Source organism: Gopherus evgoodei, chromosome 1 (genome assembly GCF_007399415.2).
Source record: "Gopherus evgoodei ecotype Sinaloan lineage chromosome 1, rGopEvg1_v1.p, whole genome shotgun sequence".
NCBI lineage: Eukaryota > Metazoa > Chordata > Testudines > Testudinidae > Gopherus > Gopherus evgoodei.
The window spans coordinates 11,700,853-11,725,504 of record NC_044322.1 but is presented as its reverse complement, the minus strand read 5'-3'; the positions used below and the strand labels follow the sequence as shown (position 1 = coordinate 11,725,504).

Here is a 24,652-nt window from a genome sequence, read left to right as displayed (position 1 = left end):
GCATGGAATCCTCTCCCCATATAGCAATCAGATCGAGTACCTCCTGTGCGGTCCGTGCTGGAGCTCTTTTTCGATTCTCAGACTGCTTAGTTACCTGTGCTGATGAGCTCTGTGTGGTCACCTGTGCTGATCAGCTCTCCATGCTGGGCAAACAGGAAATGAAATTCAAAAGTTCGTGGGGCTTTTCCTGTCTACCTGGCTGGTGCATCTGAGTCCAGATTGCTGTCCAGAGCGGTCACAATGGTGCACTGTGGGATAGCTCACGGAGGCCAATACCGTCGAATTGCGGCCACACTAACTCTAATCCGACATGGCAATATCGACTTCAGTGCTACTCCCCTCGTCGGGGAGGAGTACAGATATTGGTATTAAGAGCCTTTTATATCGATATAAAGGGCTTCGCTGTGTGGATGGATGCAGGGTTAATTCGGTTTAACGCTGCTAAATTCTGTATAAACTCGTAGTGTGGACCAGGCCTAGAAGTGGCAAATGAATTTATTAGTCTCTAAGGTGCCACAAGGACACCTCGTTGTTTTTACCTATAGGGGGCGCTATCAGCTTTCCCCTTGGTTTGGTGTGATGTTGTGAAAGTTTTGTCTAGCTCTAGTGCTGACACCTGTGCAGCTTAAACTGATAGTGTGTGGTGATGACAGAAGCATCTCAAGCCCGCAGCACCCAGTTACAACCCCATAAGCACCTGGATGTATGGATCAGCTGTTCTGTCTCCAGCATGGATTGTCACAGGTGATGGGACTTCCAGCCATTCTCTTTGTATATCATCTGCATCCTAGCGACCAGGCGGGTTATGTTTCTCTGTCTCCAGCCTATATTTGCCTTTGCCAAATTTCATCCCTTTTCTTCTAGTTGCCCCCTCTTGGATCACCCTAAATAAATCCTCTCCTTCTTTGGGGTTCCACCCTGCAGATATTTGTTATATTTGTTGCATGCAACCCTTGTTTGTCCTGCCACCAAGTTATACAGAAATGGGCCACTGAAATCCAAGGAGCAGAAGGGTTGGAAGTCTACCTGATATTCAGCATGACCATAGCATGCAGCGCAACATAGCGCAGCAACAACCAAGCAGTCCTCTATGCCCACTAGATTTGCTTGTGTGTTGGTATTATTTTGAACACCAATGTCTATAGCACTGCAGATTGACACAGTGCTTTGCAAGCCCAGCTAAAGGCATCTTGCTTTCAAGAGCTTTCCATCTAAGTTATACAAAATAAACATAAGCACGTATAGGTGAGGGAGAGCAACAGATGGTGAGAAGGCGGCAGAGGCTGTTTGCAGGTGGAAGAGTATTTTAAGGAAAGATGCAAAAGTTGCCCTTCTGCATTACTAATTGAATTAAGGGACTGATCTAGCTGAGCTAAGGCCCAGTTGTGTAGCTGCTCCATGCACCCATCAGAGCCAGTGGGCATCCCAGGCAGGCTACGTGCTGCTAGAAAGGCAGAGGTTAAGGGCTGTGCTTTGGCTTCTGCAAGGGCCTGCAATTAAGACAACCCCCCTGGAATATTTAGAGTGGGCTGGGTTTTATCTGTGCTGCTGCCATTGGCGTAGGACTGGAACCCTGCATAATGCTATGAGAACATCAGGCCAATGTTACATTATTAAAGAGAAGCAGGGAAATGGGCCAGTGCTTCTGCGACAAGATGCAGGGGTACTAGCAGCTACCAAACAATGATACTGGACCATTGTAACATACCAGGGTACACTCCAGACTAATGCATCACCCCTGCCCTCTAACCTGGGGTTCCCTTTACCATGCCTTGCTGCTGTAGCCTCCAGCCTGGACTGCTCACAAATAGCCTCCAGCATGCAAGTCACTCCCAGCGATGTCTGTGTGTGCTGCAGCCAGCCAGCCAGCCACACCTTGACTCCTACCAGCCTGGGTTATGCTGTAGAGTGACCTCAACACACCCCCAGCCCCTGATCTTCCCCCAGAAATGTATATCGTGTACTGCTGAGCCCATCCTGGACCATACAAATATATTAAGTCCATTATTCCTTTAAAGCAGTGTTTTCCAAACTTGGGATGCTGCTTGTTTAGGGAAAGACCCTGGCAGGCCGGGCTGGTTTGTTTACCTGCCACATCTGCAGGTCTGGCCGATCGCGGCTCCCAATGGCCACAGTTTACTGGTCCTGTCCGATGGGAGCTGCCTGGAGCAGCGAACCGTGGCCAGTGGGAGCCGCGATCGGCTGGACCTGCTGACGCGGCAAGTAAACAAACCGGCCCGGCCTGCCAGGGGCTTTAGCGTCCCGAGTTTGGGAAACACTGCTTTAAGGGAATAATATGCACGCAACTTGGTACCAATGTTCCCTCTAATTTTTTCCATCCATATGCAGAATGAATTTTGTTATGTGCAGATGTGCGCCATCACTGCTGTACTTTCATGGCAGCCTTTATCCCACCAAGAGCTCACAACATCCTACTACTAGCACCTAGCTGGGTCTTAGGGAAGGTCTGTCTTCAGGTGATGTCTGCAGTACCTATCTGTTCATTCCTACGCCTCCTTCCACAAGGATCAGTACATGCTTCACAAAATAGACATATAAATGCTGAAATGCAGCTACCTCTGGGGAGGAAAGTCAGCAGCTAGCTAGGCCAACAGCACAGAGAGCACTGTGCAGTAGTCTGGAAAGAGAAGGGGAATTTTGGATAGGAAGAATATTTTTCTCTTATGCAAAATGCTTGAGATATTTAATGTTCAGACAGGGCTTCATCTGTAAAGGTCTCATCTGAATGTAAAATATAATACCACAATATTCGAAATCAAAGTAAATGTTTCTTTTTAAATCAGGACACTAAGGCTCAATATAATTTTTAAGAATACAAATTCCCCTTACTACCATCCTCTTGTATTAACAATACAAAGCACTTTAAAAGTCCTATAGACTGTTCAATCTTCATGTCATTTACATTTTTACACTGGATTATCTTGGACGATTAAAGTAGCACAGTAAAGTTCACCTTCAGATTCTCATGCACACATACAGTGTTCCAATGTCTCCGTTATTAACACACACGGCTCTGTAAATTTACACAGCACTTTACAAACAATGGGCTCAGGCAAACTTTCACTTCACATGAACTTCTCCCACTTCTTTCCATGAGGCGACTCACATGAGTAACAGCTACAGGAGTAATACTTTGCAGCATCACCCCCCTAAATAAACCACCTGTCCTCCTGCCCACAAAAAGCTTTGCAAACACTGGTAGGGGAGGTTTAAATCCACAACAGGGAATTGTTGCCATTGGAAATCCGACGAAAACAGTCACAAAAATATTTCCAGGAGTCCTAGTTTTGGTAATTTTCTTTAAAAACACAAATCTAAAAGCCAGCCATATTTAGTGCTTTTCATTTATAAATCTCAAAGTGTTTTACAGAGGAAGGTCAAGATCATTATTCCCATGGGGAAACTGAGGCACAATGTGGGGGCAGTGGGTGTGGCGGCGGAGGTGACTTCCCAAGGCCTCACAGAAACTTAATGGCTGAGCTGGGGAAAGAGCCAAGTCTCTTGACTCACAAGGCTCCCCCAGCTCTGGGGTTGCAGCAGAGTGAGAGAGGACTCCTCCAGCCCCAGAGTTGGGAGAGAGACATCTCTCCCGTCCCCGCTGCAGCGGCAGAGTTCGGTCTGGGAGAGAGATATCTCTCTCATCCCCGCCACAGACAGGGCTAGGGTCAGGATGCCCTGCATGCCCTAAGGTCCTCCAAACCCCCATAACCACCACCCCCACCACACCCACTGCCCCCACCCATCCTACACATCCTGCGTGCCAGCGCTGCTGGTGTGCAGCCCTTGATGGACTTCTGTGCGGCCACACAGGCACGCACCTTAGAGGGAACACAGCCTGTTACCCCAAAGGGAGTGACCCAGATATTTCAAATTAAACACAATGGATTAGATAAAACAATAAAAGAAGTTTATCAACTACAAAGAGAGAAATTTTAAGAGAGTGCATGTAATGAGGCATAAAAATCAGAAATGGTTACAGGAAAAATAAAGATAAAACTCCTCCTAATGCTTAAGTTAAGAAACTATATTAGATTCAAAGCAAAGTTTTCTCACCTCATGATTTCAGCAGGCTTACTGCCCAAACTCTTTACGTCAGGACCTCTCCCCTGGAGTCCAACAGCTGCTTCCTTTGTCTCTTCAGGTGCAGTGAATGCACTGGACAGGGAGAGAGAGAGAGAGACAGGTGCTGGCGGGGAGTGTCCTGTCCCTTTTTATAGGTTTAGACCCTCTCTTGAAAAACATTTCCAGCTGAGACCCAAGAGACACAGAATCTATGTGGAAGGATGTTCCCTGCTGGGTTTTTTTTCCATGTGTTTGAACTTCCTTTGTTTTCCCTCCCTGTTTGATTACTCTGTTTACTGCTTAAATGCAGATTAAGCGAAGCATACTTTCCTTTCTTTTCGGACAGACCTGTTTGCCAACTTCTGTTTGGGTGGGGTTTGGAACATAGGTTAATAACATCACAGAGGGAAATCTTATAACTTCACATACAATGTTGCCCCACATATTTTATCAGGACAATACTGACCCACAAATTATGAGTTTTCCAATGGTACCTCACAAGGCATACTTTGTACAAAAATGATAACAAAAGAGTGTGAACACAGGAGTGCATTCTGTCACAACCAAGTCATTCCTTCCACAGGGAAGGGCTTTGAATCATACCATCAGGGAGGTGGCGTTTGCCCAACCTAGTACACAGCCAGAGGTCTGACCCCCCTACAACTCAGATCCCAAGTTAACCCTGAAAGCTCTGTGCCTCTGAATTCCCTTCCTCCTTCCCTCCTGTTGCTGCCCCCAGGTTTCCCCTCAGGGGATTTCGCTCTGTGGTGGAGCCAAGTGAGGCAGGTGTCTTTATCCACTTGTACAGGCTGGGGAGGCACACAAGGCCATCCAGAGGGGAGGGGGGCAAGTGGAGAAATTTGCCTCAGGCCCTGGGCCCCATAGGGGCCCCCACAAAATATAGTATTCTATGGTATTGCAACTTTTTTTATGGAAGGGGCCCCCAAAATTGCTTTGCCCCAGGCCCCCTGAATCCTCTGGGCAGCGCTGGAGGCACAGGGAGTGTAGCATGTGACTTGCCCATGGTCACCCAGCTAGTCAGTGGCTCTCCTGACTCCCAGACCCCTGCTGTAGCCATTGACCACCCTGCCTCAGAAAGCTAAGCCACACTCTCTCCTCTTTCCTAGGAGCGCCAGTTTCTCCCAAGCCACAAGGACCTCGTTCTTCATGAGGAGTGACACAGCCGTTCAGAAGCTCTCCCAGGGCAATGGACACTGTGTGAACGGGGTCGGCGGGCAAGTCCATGGATTCTACAGCTTGCCAAAGCCCAGCAGACACAATTCGGCGCTCAGGGACAGTGCCTATGACCTCCCGCGGAGCTTTGGCTCTTACACTCACACCAAAGCCAGCCTCACGGGTTCTGACACGGATAACGAGGAGGTCTATACCTTTAAGACTCCCAACAACACCCTGTGCAAAGAGTTTGGGGAGCTCTCCATGGACTCCTATGACATCCCCGTCACCCCTCACTCCGTATACCAGATCCCAAGGACATTCACGCTGGACAAGAACCACAACACACTGGCCGTGGCCTCCAGTGATTCACCCGCTGCTCCCCCACCCCGGCCCCCTAAACCAGGGCAGATGGAGTCACAGTGGGGCAGCCCCCAGCAGCACCCTTCGAATGGTGAAAGCCTAGGTATGGTCTCCGTGGCGGCTACCATTCCCAGGAGGAACACGTTACCAGCTGTGGAGAACAGCAGACTACATCGAGGTAAGTGTTACATTTAAATGGGGGGGTGTGGTGGGGCAAGGCGTCTTTTCCACAGATATCAAGTTGGACAGTACAGCCGAAGATGCTGACTTCATTAGAGAGACATGGGACCAGATGCTCAGCCTGTGTAAATCAGCCGAAATCAATGGAGCTGCACTGGTTTATTTGAACTGAGGAGCCAGTGCTACATATTCAGGGGATGGGCTTGTGGCGTATATGAACACCCCTGAATTTTTGGGTATGTCCAAATTCTGCTGTTGGTGCTTGTCTGTATAAAGGGCTGACCCAAAACCCCAGATTCAGTCACCCCCAAACATTGGGAAAGTTCAGATCTAGATCAAAACGCCGCCATTCATAGTTTTTGCAACTCCTGCCGGTACATTTGACTTTTAATTCAATTTATGGCCAAAGTTTTCAAAAATTGCCACTGATTTTGGAAGCCTCAAAGTTTGGGCGCCCAACCTGAGACAACTAAAGGTAATTTTCAGTGCCCTCCAGGCCTGATTTTCATCGCTCCAGAGCAGCTGCAGCTCCTGTTGACTTTGACTGGAGCTGTGGTTTTTCAGCACCTCTGAAAATCAGAGTCGGGCCATCTCCAGCTGGACACACACATGACCATGCACTTTTAAAATGTTAATTGTAAAGCCGCAAGGAACTAACTGGCTGAGGAGAATAGTTAATGTAAGGTGAGACCTTTCCCTCCAGGACCCCCATTCCAGACTGAGCTAGGTCAGCTGCAGCCAAATGCTGTTACCACCCTCACTAGCCGTCAGTGAGGATAAATGAATAAAATGGCTGTGGAGTAGTTAGACCGAGCTGTCTGAGATGGGATAGAAAAAAAAGAGAGAAGATTTATACAGTTTCAGAACTCCTTGCCCAGCTACCCATGCTCTGCTAACCTAAACACACATCATTTACTGTATAGCATAGTTAAAGGTGAGCTGTTGAGGGCTACATGTGTTGAGGCACTATTAGAACTAGAGGAGTCGCAAACAGGCACTGTGTGCATTGTGAATCCATGATTTGTGTTTCAGCTTCTTCTTGTGAGACTTACGAATATCCCCAGCATGGTGGCAGCAACACAGTTCAGTCAGCAGACTCTGTGAATGATGGGTTCAACTCATATCTGGTAAGCTGATGCTACTATCACCCACTTGTCAGTGTGTGTCATGTCCCCCTCAGCCACACAGGAAGGGAGTCTGCCATCCATGTATGCAGCACACACATTCTATGCCCCAGGACCGGTTTTGCCTGTGGTACAATTCTGACCAGCACCTGTATCCGCAGGGAGGATGCCATACAACATACATGCTAGGTCATGCCTTCCATGGCAAGTGTAGAATTTCGTGCCTTACTGAAAATGTCACTGTGAATCTGCTACAGCTACCACCATGGAGACCTGGGGCTTGACTCAATGGAAGTTTTGCTTTAACTTCAGTGAAAGCAGAATTGAAGCCTTTGTCTGTCAACTCATGCTGGAGCCCTGGAAGTCTCTGGTTCAACCCTGGTGATGACCACCTTAACAGTTGTTTCCTAATAGCTAGATAAGCTCATACCATTCAGAACTGAGATTTGATTTGGATGCTTACACAAACCGTATCTGACTGGTGCTTCATCTCAAAGAAGCATCAAAGAGATTGGATGCTTGTTGCAACATCCTGCATTTTAACCATTGGACCAAACTACGAAGGGAAGTTTCTCCATCTCTTGATGTCTTCAGGTCAATACTGGATGCCTTAATGGAAGACATGTTTTAGCCAAACACAAGTTATGCAGGGGTAACAGTGAAATTTAAGGGCCTGTGATATATACAGGGGGTCAGACCAGTTGATTTAATGGCCTTTTCTGGAAATCTAATCTATGAATCTAAATCTATGATTCTGCAGAGCTAGGCTGGAAATGTTGCCAGCACAGACTCTATCATGAGAATTCTGATATTTCCTGCTTCCTTTTGAACTGGAAATACCATTAAACCAGCCTTTCACTCTGCATTTCTATCACAGCTGGAGTCAGGACATGCAGAGATGCATGAGAAACAGAGTTAGCTGAAGTATTTTCTAACTTCCGAGAAGGTTCAGTTCAGTCTAAAGTTTGCATCAGTGGGGTAGTCATGTTAGTCTGGTTCTGTAAAAAGCGACAAAGAGTCCTGTGGCACCTTATAGACTAACGGACATATTGAGAGGCAGAGTTATTTGCAGGACTTTATAGGGACATTGTAAAGCCAGTCCACCTCACAGCAGGCTGTCCTGACCATCCCTGTGAGGGAGCCAGTGTCACGATGGGAGGTGGCTAAGGTAGAGTGGAGGAGCCAATGGATGGGACCTGCCTTCCAGGAGAGGTAGAGGAAATTGATCATTCCTCACGTACTGAGGTCACATCCGGAGACTGGATAGAGTTGTGGTTGGAGACATGGTCACTAGAAATACTGATAATTGGAAATGTGGTGGGGTGGTCTTGTTTACTTCTCTACTAGCTCTGAAGTTGGGTCTCAATGGACATCTAGACAAACTTCCACAGAGTGCTGGGGAAGATCCTGTGGTTGTGATATATATTGGTACAAATGACATAGGGAGGTGTAGGAAGGAGGTCTTGGAAGCTAAATGTGGGTGCTGGGCCACACCTGGGCCAGCTAGTCAGGGAACCATCAGGGTCTTAACGCGAGGATGAGAAGATGTTGAAGAGGGAGGTTTGCATTTATTGGAGATACCTTAAGGAAAGGAGGAGACCTGATACCAAAGGGATGGGCTTCACCTTAACCCAAGTGGAAACTAGCACAGGGGGATTATTAAAACCAGGAGCTGGAGGAAAGCTGACAGGTGCTACGGAGCACTTGGGTCGGGCAAAGACAGCTGCTAAGGAGGACAGGAACTGTCAGCTCCTTGGGGCAACGATTGTTTCCTCTTTCCCTGTTTGGAAAGTGCCTAGCACACCTTAGGCAATGCTGGAAATCAATTGTAATATTAAAGGTAACTCTGCCTCTCTGTAGCAGTAAAGGCTAGCCCAGAAATTACAGCTGAATGGGAGCAAAGTGAGGTTGAGGATCAGCACCAGAACTCCCCTGAACTGGGAACTGTTTGTTGTTCAGATCCAATGGCTGATGTGGATTTGGCAGCTTTGAACCCATCTCACAGTAAATGTCTGCTCACTGTGCTAGGGAGGGATTACACCCTGGGGTCTAGTAACTCTGAACACTGCTACTTGTATTCCATACCTCACTAAATATCTTCTTGACCCTTGACCTCCCCTGTGCTTTCCAGCAAGCCAGAGCCGCAGTGGCTCGCTCCCACAGTGCTGACTCTGAGGACAATTATGTCCCAATGAACCCAGGCTCCTCGTCCCTGCTGAACATGGAGAAAACCAATGACAATCCCCAGAATCTCTACATCCCCATGAGCCCTGGTCCGCACCACTTTGACCTCCTGGGATTGTCCTCGACGACCCTCCCAGTCCATAAAGGAGGAGCCATTTCCCAGTGCCACAGGCGGCTGAGTGAAATCCAGCCCCCACCGGTCAACCGCAACCTCAAACCCGACCGGAAAGGTAAGACCAGTTCCTTGGACAGAAACACTTGTACTTGAGGGGAATCTTCACAGGAACTCCACTATGACTAATTATAATACTTCAGACAGCTAAATAGACGTATCAGATTGTGCCACATAACCATGGGGGAACAGTGGCAAACACGGGGAGGGGCACTCACTGCCTTCCAGAGCCCTCCAGCACATATTGACTGCCATGGCCCTGTGCGGAGCACTGGTCCCTGCCCAAGCACAGCCAGCCAGCTGCACTGGCCACTCTTAGAGCAACTCGGAACATTACTTATGGAACAGAATATAAACGTCTAAAAAATTAAACTTTTTAACCTTTTTTCAAATCGAAAATTTGGAGGGAATTTTTGTTCCATGAGAAAGTTTGGTTTTTCAATTTAATTTTGGGGGAAAAAACTGAAGTTTTGGAATTTACCATGAAACAAAAATCCCAATTTCTGAGCAGCTCTAACCAGGATCTGTGTACGGGGACAGAGCCTTAGCCCCAATCCCAACCCCTCCCTATTCCTCTTCCATCTTCAGAGATGGCACAACCTTAATAGCCCTTATGCATAATAAATCGAATTCTTCCTGGCCTTTACACAAGGCCCTATAATGGGGAAGGTCCTTGGTCCCCCTCCCTCCTTCTTTAAGAAACAGAAAAAATCTGTCCCATAGCAAGTATCAGAGAGATATCCGTGTTAGTCTGGATCTGTAAAAGCAGCAAAGAGTCCTGTGGCACCTTATAGACTAACAGACGTATTGGAGCATGAGCTTTCATGGGTGAATACCCACTTCATCGGCTGCATAGCAAGTAATCTGTATGCCAAAAATTGTACCTTCAAATCAGCTACTTGACACACCAGTCACGTATGACTATGGGCCTGTTAACATCCCCATTGTCTTCAAAGGGAGCTGGAACAGCACTGCCTTAATAGCTGTGCATGGTCTGTCCCCAGAATCTGCCATTATACTGAAAGGTCCAAGCAGGAAATACGGTACAGAGCTCCATCCTCCTCATGTAGATTAGGCCACTGGGCACCACAGCTCTCTGAGGGCCAGGAGGTGGTGTGGTTAAGGCCCTGGCATCTGGCACTGTAGGTTCAAGCCCTGATTCTGTCTCAGGCTTCCTGGATGACCTTTTGCTAGTCTCTTAGTTCCCCGCTGTAAAATGGGGATACCAGTTCTGTTTAGACTTGCAGCGGGGACTATTTCTTGCTATGGGTACTTCTGCACTTGGAGCTGGCACTGTAATAGAGGAGACATACCCCTGCTGGTTCTGACTGAGCTAGCGCACTGAAAATAAAGTGCAGCCATGGCAGCACAAGCAGTGGAAGGGGCTAGCTGCCCAAGGTACGTGCTTGCGCAGCTAACCATGGTGGTTGCATTCTACTTTTAGCGTGCTAGCTCCATCAGAGCTCATGCGGGTATGTCTCCTTGTTCTGGAAGTTATCTCTCCAGCCCAAAGTGGAGATGTACTCTATGGGTATGTACAGCACCTAGCACTGTCTCTGTAGCCGGTGCCATAACACCAATAATCATCTGAGTTTAGGAAACAGCAGGAGAGCTATTAAGCTATCACATTTTTCAATTGTCGTAACTGATTAATTAACCGTTTTCTTAAATTCACCATTTTGAAAATAAAATAACAGACTGGAATTCAGAGCACCTTGGAAAGTCTCCTGGTTTCTCACACATTCAGATGGAAGCTGCAGCCCAGTGCGGTGGGGATGAAATGCAGGAATCGCTGGGTAAATTCTCTGGCCTGTGTTACCTAAGAATTCAGACTAGATGCTCTAATGGGTGCTTTGGGGCATAAAATCTATGGCTCTGTGAGATACTGAATGTGTGAGGGTGCTGTTGAACAGGCACGAGGTGCCCAGCACATGACGGGATCAGGCCACTAGTCTGTGTTTTAAGAACATAAGAACGACCATACTGGGTCAGACCAATGGTCCATCTAGGCCCGTATCCTGTCTTCTGACAGTGGCCAATGCCAGGTGCTTCAGAGGGAGTGAACAGAACAAGTCAGTTATTGAGTGATCCATCCCCTGTCATCCACTCCCAGCTTCCGGCAGCCAGAGGCTTAGGGATACCCAGAGCATAGGGTTGCATCCCTGACCATCTTGCCTAATAGCCACTGATGGACCTGTCCTCCGTGAACGTATCTAGTTCTTTTTTGAACCCAGTTATACTTTTGTCCTTCACAACATCCCCTGGCAATGAGTTCCACAGGTTGACTGTGCGTCACATGAAGAAGTATTCCCTTATGTTTGTTTTAAACCTATCGCTTATTCATTTCACTGAGTGACCCCTGGTTCTTGTGTTATATGAAGGGGTAAATACCTTATTCACTTTCTCCACACCATTCATGATTTTATAGACCTCTATCATATCCTTCCTTAGTTGTCTTTTTTCACAGTATCAACATGGTAGCCGGCTATTGTTACAAAGTGTTGTTTTATTACAGTTAGTTATTCCCATTCTTTCTGGACACCAGCTCTCTCCTCTCCTTTGTAATGAGCTACATGTTACAGGGCAGATTTCCTTTTAAAATGCTCCATAGAAAACCTTCTGGTCAAAGCCCACTGCAACTAAGTGGCATGTTGATAATGTTAATTTCTGACTGACGATCAACAGAGGAAAGCTTTTCCGAGTCTAATGGGCATCAGTGTTTCTTTAATAAGCCACACCTACGTGCTGTCCTGCTGGGTGTTTTGGGGTCCTATCATTCCCATAGAAGACACATTCACCCCTCTGGGGCCAATACAATGGAATTCCCATTGGAGCCAGTGGGAGTGGGGATGTGCACATGGGAGGGATGAAATCTGCTCTGATTTCCCGCAACCCCGCATGAATGACTGCAGGAACGTTGTGGCTGGGAATACTCCCTTGACAACAAGGATGACTGCTGGGGGAGGTGTTGGTCATCCATGTGATTGTGGAGGCCTTTGCATTTTATTTTTTAAAATACAATGACTTAGTGTTAGGGAGGGTTTAAAGAACGTGTTCACTGATGAATAAATCCTCCTTCTGTGACAGCAAAGCCAACGCCACTGGACCTCAGGAACACCACGGTTATCGATGAGCTTCCCTTCAAATCGCCGGTCACCAAATCTTGGTCCAGACCAACGTGAGTATATTGGGGGGAGTCTTAACTCCTGCAACACCATCATGGACCAAGCTCAGGCCGTGTCCTCATTAGCTGGACGTACTTAGCTTCAGGGTGATAGATTGTGATGGCATAGCGAATGCAACAGGAGCCACATTCTAGTCTCAGTAATACCTGCGTCATTCTGGAATATGGCCATTGCAGTCCATGGAGACGCTGGATTTACACCAGAGTGACTGAGATGTAACTAACCCTAGATCTCCAGTGTAGGCAGCACCAAAAAGCGCCTTCGGGTTGTTGTGCTGGTTTCTTTAATGTCTCTTTCTGTTAATGGGATGTGTCTTCTATCTTGCAAGATTTGTATTTTGATTCTGAGCTGGAGATGGGCCCTAGCTGCAAAGTCTGGAGCCAGATCTGAATTTCCCTAAAAGCTTGAGGATGTCTGGATTCAGGATTTTTGCTTAGTCTGTTTTATAAGCAGGGGCCAGCTGCAAAGTTTCAATCTGGATCAGACTTTCTCAAAGCATATTGATGTTCAGATCTGAAATCCAAGTCTTGGCCCCAGTTCTAGCCCATCCAGAGAAATGTGTCAGCATTTGCTAATTTTCTACCTGGTGGTATGATAAAACTCTGTGAATAAAGGAGAATTGCCTCAAAGTCCACATTGAAATCCAGTGCATTACAAAGTGCTAATTACCAAAAGTCCAAAGTTTAATCTCATTTGGCGATTGTTGCCCTTTTCAGAATTGTGCATAAACCAAACCACGCCTAAGTCAGATAGTTTTGGTCCAAACTCAGAGCAAGGGTTGCCATTGGCTGGCTGAGGTTTACAAAACCTTGGAGTGAGCCCAGACTCAGATGAACCCTGGAGTCAATATATGATTTCTTATCAAAACTAGCTAAAACCCACAGTGTCAATGCAAAACAGGATGGCACTCAGAAGGTTTTGACTGAATTTTGCTTTCAGAGCCCTTAAAGCAAGTCTCAGCTGTGAGGAACTCTGCAAATTTTAACCAAAGAGCTTCATACCAAACCCTCTAAGCCAAAAGTGCTGGGATTCACACAACTCCAGTTCTGCCACTAGTTCATAGTCTGACATTGTCCTGTATGAGGACATTAGCTTTTATGACTGTTATAATAAATTGGATTGTTTGGAGACTGACTGCAGAGCATGAGAGCTGTGTGCTGAGATCACTACATTAGGAAACATACAGAGCTTGGGTTTTGATTGACGGGACGCCTGACCCCACAGAAGCTAATGGATTTTTCTCTTATCGACTAATTTTATGACCCTTTTTTACTGCAAGGCAACCAATAGCTTTTTAAGAGGGGAACTTCAGTAACAGACTCTGATTGCATTATGTTATTCCTTATACAGTAATTAGATCTGGTTGACTGAGAACAAGATGAGGCCTTCAAGGTTTAGCCTTCCATCAAAATGCAAGTAGGCTACTGCACAGTAAACGCAAACTTGAAGCTGTGATTAGTATGGAGGGGAAATGGCACAAGAAGCTCGGGGCTCTATGTGCTGTCATAAGGGGATTGCAATTAAATACATCCTGTGAGATAAAAGACTTTATGGAGCCTGGACTCTAATAATATGATAGCAGGAGAATTGAGGCGACATACAGAAACACAGTGATATTAAACAGAAATAAGCCAGAGCTAAAGGCCCAAATCTGAATCCTCCCTGAACTATGGGAAGCTTGCGTTGTGGAGACAAACTTTAGAAATGGTCCTTCTTCAGTGCCACCAAAACCCTGGATCTCATCCATGAGCTGCAGGAGAGTTCAGACTTGGATCCCAGCTCTGCAACTCTGACCCCATCCCTAGTAAGTGGTGAGCAGTGGGGTCCTGCGCTGTAACTAACCCATCGGCCCCTCTCATTACAGTCAGACTTTCAACTCCAGCGCCTCACAATACTGCCGCCCAGTCTCCACCCAGAGCATCACCAGCACTGACTCGGGAGACAGCGAGGAAAACTACGTGGCCATGGTAAGTCCTGTTAGCGCTGTCGAGCTTCCTAAGCAAGGCACCTATGTCCTGCAGTGACTTGGGCTCTATAAATGCAAACCACAGGTAGTGACCGTAGTGTTAAAGATACTCAGATCTGTGGTGATAAGGACAGTATATATCCTTATGGATTACAGGGCGGTTATTTGTAACATGGCATTCTAACATGTATCTGTCTGAAACATTCTGTTTTATGTTGTGGGAGCAGAGAATGAGAGTGGACAAGACATGTCGTGTGCTTCTTCCTCCTGCACCAGAAAACTCAAAAATGACCCTCCCTTTACTAAGTACTACTCTGCATCATATCATGGTCCTCTCTGGGAACTGGAGGACCAAAAACTCTATTATTTTACTTCCATGCCACATTTTATCGTACCTGTTTATTTTTAGATTGATTTTAGACCCTTCTCCTACAGGAAGTGCTGGCATTCTCTGACTGTGTGGTGGGGAGGGGGAGGGCAGGAGCCATCTATACTGCCCCAAGCATGAAAAGGCAGGTTCCCAGCTTCTATAACCAGTGACATTGATGAAAGAGACAGGAGAATTTGTGTCTCTTACAAACTGCTACCCCATGACCTATTATTAATCAATTGTATTTAAGTTTGCACAGAGCTCTTTGTCATGCTGGGAAATGTATTCAGAGTGTGCACACATTTCCCAGACCTGCAGTGCAGTGTAGCAAAGTGTAATGATGATTCTGGGCCCAATTATGGCCATGCTATGGCCTGGTTCCAGCAAAGCACTTAAGCATATGTTTAACTTCAAACATGTGAGTAGTTCCATTGAAGTGCATCAAGTTAAGCACGTGATTTGGGCTATAGAACCCCATTAAATTCAGTCCACTGTGCTGTTCTCATGGCTCTTGACCCAAATTGGTCCGTTCTGACCTTAAGTCTATGAATCTATGAAAAAATTGCAGAGGGGTAAGTGAGGGGAGGATTCAGGCCAGGCTCTCGCTTAAAGTGCTACCAGTGAGGGATTTCGGTTTTAGGTCCCTTGTATTCTCCTTGTTTTATTAACCCTTTTTTTCTCCCACCTCTTTCCTACATTAGCAAAATCCTGTTTCTGCTTCTCCGGTTCCTAGTGGCACCAACAGCCCAGCAGCGAAAAAGAGTTCAGGGAGCGTGGATTATCTAGCCCTGGACTTCCAGCCAAACTCACCTGGGCCAAACAGAAAGGTATCTTGGGTTTTTTTTTTTTTAAATTTTTAATTAAATATTTTGTATTTTTAATGCTTTGAAACCAGTTCAACAAACAGTAGGGGCTTGATTCTCGGCTGAGACACTGCTTCAGTGATGTCAAGGGTATTGGATCTGGCTCTGTGTATTATTCTAGTCCAAAGTCCATCCTTACTCACGTACCCGCAGCTGTACTGGAGGTGTAACTAAGACCAATGGAGGCAATGGCTTTTATGGCTGTAAATGAGAGCGGAATTTGGCCCACCTACTATAGATCCTATATTAGGCCTAATTCAGCTTGCACTGAAGTCAACAGGAAGATGCCCCTTTCTATGGGAGCTGAATTAGGTCCCCTCATTCCTTTCTTACATTTTCAGATGCAGGATCTCCAAAGTGCCCTGGCGTAAATTATCCAGAATGACGTGTGATTCAGATGCCCAACTTGAGGCACCTTGAAGGCAACTGCTTTTTAGAAGGTGCCGAGCACTCAGCCACGGAAAATCAGGCTGCCCTTACAGTGCATCAAGCTGAGCATCAAAATCACAAGTCACTTTTGAAAAGTGAAGGCTCTATCTATGAGCCAAATTCTGCTGAGCCAAATAAGATGCTGCCAGATGAGGACTAGCTGGCAGGAGCAGATGGACCAGTGATGGGAAACACCAGCAAAATGGCTTCTAGATAACATGGAATGAAATTAGTGGCTCTTCAATATATTCAAATATCTATCTTAAATGCAATGCATCTGCATGCTATGTAGTGTCTTCCATGCCAACTACATGGATTACAGAACAAAACAATACACACACTCGAGAGGTGGCATAAAGCCACAAAAATCTAATCTGGATTCAGTTTAAGATTTTCTGAACCTCCAAAGTTTGGATCTGGGATTTTCAATTGTTTTTCTCTAAAAGAGTTAAGCAACTGCAGAGGGAAAAGAAAATTAAAGTACTCTGAAAAGCAACTATGTAAAAACAGCATCGTCTCACTCAGCAGATCTGCTCCTTCTGTGAATTTGGAGCCGTACCTGCTTCTTTGAATGACAAAAATAATCTTTTACTCCTTGTTAGCCCTGCAGAGCCAACACGGCTAAGAGAGGGGGAGCTGGATTCTAGTCCTTCCACTGTCGCTAACAGTTGCTTAGTGAGAAGAAAAGAATCCCGTTGGACTCTTAGATCCCAGGCTGCGTTTGCAGTGCTGGTAGTTAGAAAGCAATATTGTTTTGCTTGTAAACTGAGCACTTTTGACGCAGAGTCTCTGAGAGACAATAAACATGGAAACCCAGGGTACCATTTTACACTCTTCTTTCAGACCAGGCTCTCACTTTGGGCCTGATCCAAAGCCTATTACATCAATAGGAGTTTTTTGATCAAGGCCTCATTAAGAAATAAGAGGAATCTAAAGAAGGGATTTGCAAGTAATATAAATGAAGAGCTACCCAGGCTGAGATATAGGCAGGTGGTTCCAGATAGCAAGAGCTGCAGAGGAGAAGGCTCGTACAGTATGAGGGGTGAGATTGTACAAGAGGACAGAGATGAGGCCAGCAGAGTGGACTAGATGTACTATCATTACGTCATGCTGTGTTCTCCTCCTCTTTACCCAGCCCTCCACATCGTCAGTCGCCTCAGACGAGAAGGTCGATTATGTGCAGGTTGACAAAGAGAAGACACAAGCCCTGCAGAACACCATGCAGGAATGGACCGACGTCCGGCAATCAGCAGATCCTGTTAAGAGCATGAAGCAGTAATGGACGGGGCAGATGGGGACAGCCATCCAGACAGGCAAATGTCCAACAGGTTTTCCCAGGCTGGGGTTCCACTGGGTATGCGAGCTCACTTTGGGGTTGCATTGCTACAGTACTGTTGTTTGGGTCTTTTTTTAAAAAGAAACTTCATTTCAGGGGAAGACTTGGCAGATATTGTTTGCCAGTGACAAAGACCAACTACTTGCAGTGGCTGGGTTTGTGCTGTTACTTTAGCTGCTGGATATACTGTTCAGGAACTTAAAACTTAGCAATACTGGGGTCATAAATGCCCTGCATGTCTTTTGCTTTCAGCTGTTATTAAAGCCACCTTGTACCTGCTAACACTGTAGTATCTCTCTCAGTCTTCTTCCATACTGTACACCTGAACTGTGCCGAATGTATACTGGTTTGGTGGCATCCTTTACAGGACACGGATTCCCGCTCCATACCGTATGGTGGTCCTGACCTCTTCAACCTCTTCAAAAAATGGGCAACTGCCAGGTTTAATATGTACTTGTTTTATTATCAAATCGCTTGTCAATAATGACCGACATGCCTTTGTAACCTGCAGGGGGCGCTTCTCCATCAGGCGGCATGGCTTGTGTGCCAATACCTGTAGCTTGCAAAGCACCCAGACTGACGGACGGGTTGAGACAAACTTAGACCTCCAGGGCTGACCTCTCCTCCCCCCTAGCACACACATAATGTATCAAACAACAAGAGGTGCCTCTTCTTTTTAAATGGGTGTTGGTGGGGTGGGGGTGGGGGGTTCAAAGCTCCCCAAAATGAAAGGGCTGGCAGGATCGGCTTTGTGAAAGCAGAATTAAAGAGCTAGAGGCTTGAACTCAATGGGAATCCTTTCACTGACTTCAGTAGGCTCTGGATCCGACCCTGAGGGCCAACTTCTACCCAGGGTGGCAGCGTTTGCAGCCTCATTGGGAGACAGTTCTGCTGCCGTTGAAATCAGTGGAAGCTTTGCCATTGATTGCAATGGGAGCAGGAAAAGACTCCCCTGAGTCTGAGTGGAGAGTTAGGCCCATGTGTGACTTGTATGGCTTCATGATGAGTAAGGGGAATGGGATATGGGACTGTCGACAAGGATCTGGCGAGCGTAGCTACTCTACCAAGGAAGGAGTGGAATTGTTGAAGAAGCCCAAGGAGGGAGAGCTAGGTGTAATGCAGTGGAGTTGAGTGAAAGAAATATAGGTTACTGCTGAGATCTTCACCTGGGGAATAGTCTCCCACGAGGAGTCAGGGCAGTCTCATCACTTGAGTGACCTAAAACTGGCCAGAAAATGGAACTCCATTCCCATGAAAAAGTTCATTTTTTGTTTTTGTAATTGTCCTGAATTGGGATCAAAAGTCCAAAATGACATTTTCATAGGAAGGGATTTTCAGGAAGTCAGAGGGAGAACTGAAAATGGCATTTTTTGACTTCCCAGCTGCCCACCCGGGAAGGCTCTTGTCATTTTCACTTTCTCCCCACAGGCAGAAAGCGAAACAGCAGAAGCCTTCCAGGCCAACAGCTGGGGAAATGACATTTTGATTTTTGCAAATGGAAAATTGAAATTTTTTGGCAAAATTGAAATTTTCCAACCGAAAAAAAATTGTGATTTTGCAAAATGGGCATTTTCCATCAGAAAACCATTCTGAAGGAAAATTCCCAACCAGCTCTGTTAGCCACCGAATGCTCATTGAATGTGTCTCCAGGACTGACCATCTGAGTGACATGTGGTGGGGATTGTCAAGGCAACATCACCTATATATTGTGTTGCTCTGACGCAAAAGCAGTAGAGTAGTGAACACTGCAAGGCTGGTTCTAATGTCGTAGTGGTGCCAATCCTGGTTCTTTGACTGTAGCCAGCACTGCTATTGGGCATACACAAACAGCATGCCTGTGAAGCAGCTATCATGATGGATTGCCAATGCACCTCTATAAAATCATGCACACGTCATGTTTACAAGTAGAAGCTGTGCATTTCCTTGCAGCCTCATGCTCATATGACTGCCAAGCTGCATGTGTGCTGAACTAAAGCCACATACAGACACTGCCATCATCAGCAGGGGATAGTATGCAGAACTGCCAGCAACAAAAACACGGGTCCCTACCACTTGAGTAAAAGGAGTTTCTCTATTAGTAGTAAGTAGCTGGCTGCTGTAGTCACAGGCTCGCTATTAGAGGGAGACATGATAACATACGCGCACACACCGAGCTAGTGTATTACAAATGCACAGTCATAGTATGATATTTGCAAACACTTTCAAATTGGAATGCCAATTAAAAACAAACCCAACGCCCGATTATTAAAAGACACAGAATGAAACATACAGGAGCACTCCACAGATAACATAGCCCAGACTGACACTATAAATGATGCCATTCACATTTCTCCAATGCTTTCATTACACATTACACAAGCATTTGCCTTAATTGTATAACTCCGGGTGCAATCCTAGAAGCATCATTATGAAAGCCACTAGCCGAATGAAATGTATCACCTGGTGCTGTGGGGCTTTGAGGTGAGCCCACGGTATGCAGAACAATACATACAAAGGCTGAACACCCTCAGTTCCCCAGGATAGGGCTGAGGTCTATTGGCAGGGCAGGATGGCAGTAAACCGTGCCTGGCCTGTGCATCCATAGAGAATGTCTGTCTCCAGGACTGACCATCTGGTGCCTTCGAACAGACATTAATTAATTCTCCCTGAGCCTGGACTGACTTATTCACATTAAGTATCTGCTCCAGAACGAGTGACAGTGTCAAGCTCTCTCCCAATATTCAACGATCAGCGAACTTCATCTCAGGGGTCATTCCATCCAAGGGCTTCATGGTAGCTGCCTGGGTGGAATTTACCCCTGCAGAGAGGGCCAGAATGAGGACCTGTGTCCCGCCTAAGCCCTATTTTGGGACAGGGCCCTGCTGTGAAATTGAGGTCTAGCCTTGCCTCAGGGCTCCGAAGGGCAGCAGTGTTTGGCCCCAGGCTTGTAAGCCATCCACATGTTCGCTATGAGGATGCCTCGGAAGGAGAGTTAAAATACTGAGCCATGTTTACACATTGAGAGGGGGCTCATACAGCTCAAACCATTGACATCAGTGGAGCTACTCCTGATTATAGTGCAGTGTAAGCAATAGGAGAATCAGGCCCATCAGGTGCCTTAAGACATTCAATCCAGGGCAGAGGACCCAGATGAAGGCCCTCAGTGGGGTGCAGGGCTTTGTCTGGGCGTTCTATTTTGGGAGGCATTTCACTCTGAGTGGGGAGCACAGCTTTGCCAATGAGTTGGTTCTTTTTCAGTTTTTAAATAAAGTTCCTTCAGCATCAACAAGAAGCCAGTGGCACTGGAACACTTTTAATAGTGGGGTTGCTGAAAGCCAGCTCCCTTACCCCTGACTGACCCCCTCACCCCCACAGAGCTGGGACCAGGAGCAGGGCCATGTCTCCCCAAGAGGGGGGACCCAGACAGGGGCAAGGGGGCTGAGTCTGGGGAGGCACGGGGACAGGAGAGGAGCCCTGGAGCTGGCAGCCAAGACCCCAAGTGTGGGGCCAGGAACAGAGCTCAGTGTAAAACTTAGGGGTGCTGCAGCACCACCCCCCGCCCCATACCCCAAGTTCCCACCTCTATGCAAGAAAATAATTATTGCTAATTATTATTGTTTGGGCATTAACAGCTCTTCCAGATCTGCCCCTGCCCCCATCCTGTAATGAGCACTGCATGACCCAAGTGGATCCCGTTGTAGAATGCTGCTCTTTGAGACCGTTATGCTGCCTTGCAAAACGGTCCAGAAATTTTACCAGCCCAGGGACATCTTCTACTCTTCTACCCTTTACCTGCAAAAGGCTGTTGATCATATTTTGCAAGGCTGCCATGATGGTATTTTGCAGGAAAAATAAAGCAGGTATCATAATGGTCCAAATAAAAAGAATACTAATGGGGCCAGCATAGATCCCTGTCTTTCATAGGTCTGTGAGTGCTTTGTTGCCAGTAAGCTACTCTGTCCTGCATACAGCGTCTGAATCTTTTTGCAGTGGGACAATACAAGAAGAGCACGATACGTTGCACTTCTATAGCCCCTTTCATCGCAGAGCTCAGTGTAAAGATTCCCATTAAATTCAAGAGTCCCATTAAAAGGATATTGACAACCCTTGTAGTCTAAACATTGCAGCACTGTGGTACTTCTTGAGACCCAGGAAGTGGAAATAAATGGAAACAAAAGCAAAACTGATTCAGCTATTCTCACTCGCCCAGTTGAAGGGATTTGCAAAATGTAACAACAAAAATGGCATATGCATTGGGAGACAAATAACATTTTAAAAATTCTTCCAATTTTAATGCTCTAAAATATTAACACAGATAAGACTCTTTTTTTTTTTTACAAGATATGATTATTGGCCTTCCAATGCCCCTTTAATTTATTAACCCTTTAGGTTCATTTCGCCCACCAGTGGAATGCAGCCACCTCTGGTGTGCATCACAACAGCTATTTTAACAGCACACAGCAGTACCACCGCACATTTTAGGACAGGCAGGCCTCTCAAACAATGTAATTATTATAGAGCTGAAACTGAAGCCAGCTTCAGACAGGAAACTTAACAAAATATTGGGCCTGATTCAAAGCCGACTGAAGTCAATGGAAAGACTCCTGTTGATCTGAATGGATGTTAGAGCAGGTTCTGTGCTCACAGTAAATCGATACATGCCCTGCCTGTGTGACTTGTAGCTTGCATGCACGTGTACTCAGAGCTTTGGGAATTCACCATAAGATGTGTGATCAGAGATTTATTTTCTCTTCACATCTACCAGGCTGGAGGGAAGTTGAACTTGTCAAATGGCCACGTACTATTAGGATGCTACTGTATATCTTGAAAGCCAGGGAGCTGAAAGAGGAACAGCCTGGGCATTTTATGACTCATGTCAGTGGCACGACAGATACAATAGCAGACGAGCTGTTCGGTGTAACAGTCCCATTGTGCAAGTGATTGCATTAATTCCACACTAGAACATTCAGTCAAATGCAAACATCTCTACTGTAACACTGCCGTGACTGGGAACAAGACTTGGAGTTGGTGATCAAAGTTTCCCACCCTAGACTCTTTAGACTCTAGGACTGGAAGGGACCACGAGAGGTCATCGAATCCAGTCCCCTGCCCTCATGGCAGGGCCAAATACTGTCTAGACCATCCCTGATAGACATTTATCTAACCTACTCTTAAATATCTCCAGAGATGGAGATGCCACAACCTCCCTAGGCAATTTATTCCAGTGTTTAACTATCCTGACAGTTAGGAACTTTTTCCTAATGTCCAACCTAAATCTCCCTTGCTGCAGTTTAAGCCCATTGCTTCTTGTTCTATCATTAGAGGCTAAGGTGAACAAGTTTTCTCCCCCCTCCGGATGACACCCTTTTAAATACCTGAAAACTGCTATCATGTCCCCTCTCAGTCTTCTCTTTTCCAAACTAAACAAACCCAATCTTTCAGCCTTCCTTCATAGGTCATGTTTTCAAGACCTTTAATCATTCTTGTTGCTCTTCTCTGGACCCTCTCCAATTTCTCCACATCTTTCTTGAAATGTGGTGCCCAGAACTGGACACAATACTCCATTAGAGGCCTAACCAGCGCAGAGTAGAGCGGAAGAATGACTTCTCGTGTCTTGTTTACAACACACCTGTTAATGCATCCCAGAATCATGTTTGCTTTTTTTGCAACAGTATCACACTGTTGACTCATGTTTAGCTTGTGGTCCACTATGACTCCTAGATCTCTTTCTACCATACTCCTTCCTAGACAGTCTCTTCCCATTCTGTATGTGTGAAACTGATTGTTCCTTCTTAAGTGGAGCACTTTGCATTTGTCTTTATTGAACTTCATCCGGTTTACCTCAGACCATTTCTCCAATTTGTCCAGATCATTTTGAATTTTGACCCTGTCCTCCAAAGCAGTTGCAATCCCTCCCAGTTTGGTATCGTCTGCAAACCTAATAAGCGTACTTTCTATGCCAACATCTAAGTCGTTGATGAAGATATTGAACAGAGCCAGTTCCAAAACAGACCCCTGCGGAACCCCACTTGTTATGTCTTTCCAGCAGGATTGGGAGCCATTAATAACTACTCTCTGAGTACGGTTATCCAGCCAGTTATGCACCCACCTTATAGTAACCCCATCTAAATTGTATTTGCCTAGTTTATCGATAAGGATATCATGCGAGACCGTATCAAATGCCTTACTAAAGTCTAGGTATACCACATCCACCGCTTCTCCCTAATCCACATGACTCGTTATCCTATCAAAGAAAGCTATCAGATTGATTTGACACCATTTGTTCTTTACAAATCCATGCTGGCTATTCCCTATCACCTTACCACCTTCCAAGTGTTTGCAGATGATTTCTTTAATTACTTGCTCCATTATCTTCCCTGGCACAGAAGTTAAACTAACTGGTCTGTAGTTTCCTGGCTTGTTTTTATTTCCCTTTTTATAGGTGGGCACTATATTTGCCCTTTTCCAGTCTTCTGGAATTTCTCCCATCTCCCATGACTTTCCAATGACTTTACCCTGTCCAAGTAAATACGTCTGTGTGTTCAGATTTACTTTTAAGGCAGCTACAGACTTCCTGAAACTGCTGGGTGCATCTCCTGCTCTGCTCACTGGTGAGCACTCGTTATGTTCTCCCCTTCATGTTGTTCAGGAAGGTGTCGCATTCCTCAGACGTCTATTACACAGCACAGTGCACATAGTCAGTGCATACTCAATAATAATCTGCATGTGCTGTGCATTATGGTGCTCTGCCTTCAAAGACAGGCACATTTAGGGGCCTAAGTATGTTGACCTGATATAGGTGGCTGCTGTGACAAAAGAACTCACTCCTGGTTGTTCAATCCCTGGTGAATGTTTGTGCAGCATTTCTGCTTAACCCAGCCTGAAAACCAACAGCTTTAAATGCATGGGCATCAACGACTTTGCCCTGAGGGAATTAGTCTATTGCGTCCCATCTGCAGTGGGACAGCCAAGGAAAAAGTGGCTTCTTGGTTAGATCTGGTTATTTTAGGGAGCTTAATGCCTTGAAAATAATTAATCTTAAATGCCAGTGAAAGGCTTGGCCTGATTCTCAGGCCAAGGCCCCCCATCTTTGTCGCCCATCTAGAAAAAACATGGGTGTGTGGTGATGAAGAGAGGTTGAATTTTTGTCAAGCGCTGTGCCATTTTTCTTATTGTTAAGGTATAACAAGATCATGGCACAAAACCCTCAGCCATACCATGCTAAGCAGATATTTTTTAAGGGCG

General features: G+C 46.1%; 1 protein-coding gene across 3 annotated transcripts in view; it reads left to right on the top strand.

Moving 5' to 3' along the window:
* The window catches only part of GAB2 (GRB2 associated binding protein 2), a 188,594-nt gene extending 169,623 nt beyond the window's left edge, over positions 1–18,971 (top strand). For all 3 annotated transcript variants that reach the window (XM_030558261.1, XM_030558281.1, XM_030558270.1), the window contains exons 4-10: positions 5,211–5,797; positions 6,832–6,926; positions 9,055–9,337; positions 12,367–12,457; positions 14,329–14,431; positions 15,502–15,627; positions 17,228–18,971. In XM_030558261.1, the coding sequence (XP_030414121.1) occupies positions 5,211–5,797; positions 6,832–6,926; positions 9,055–9,337; positions 12,367–12,457; positions 14,329–14,431; positions 15,502–15,627; positions 17,228–17,371 (1,429 nt within the window). In that variant the 3' untranslated portion in view covers positions 17,372–18,971. The remainder of the gene's footprint in view (positions 1–5,210; positions 5,798–6,831; positions 6,927–9,054; positions 9,338–12,366; positions 12,458–14,328; positions 14,432–15,501; positions 15,628–17,227) is intronic.
* The last annotated feature ends 5,681 nt before the right edge of the window (positions 18,972–24,652 follow it).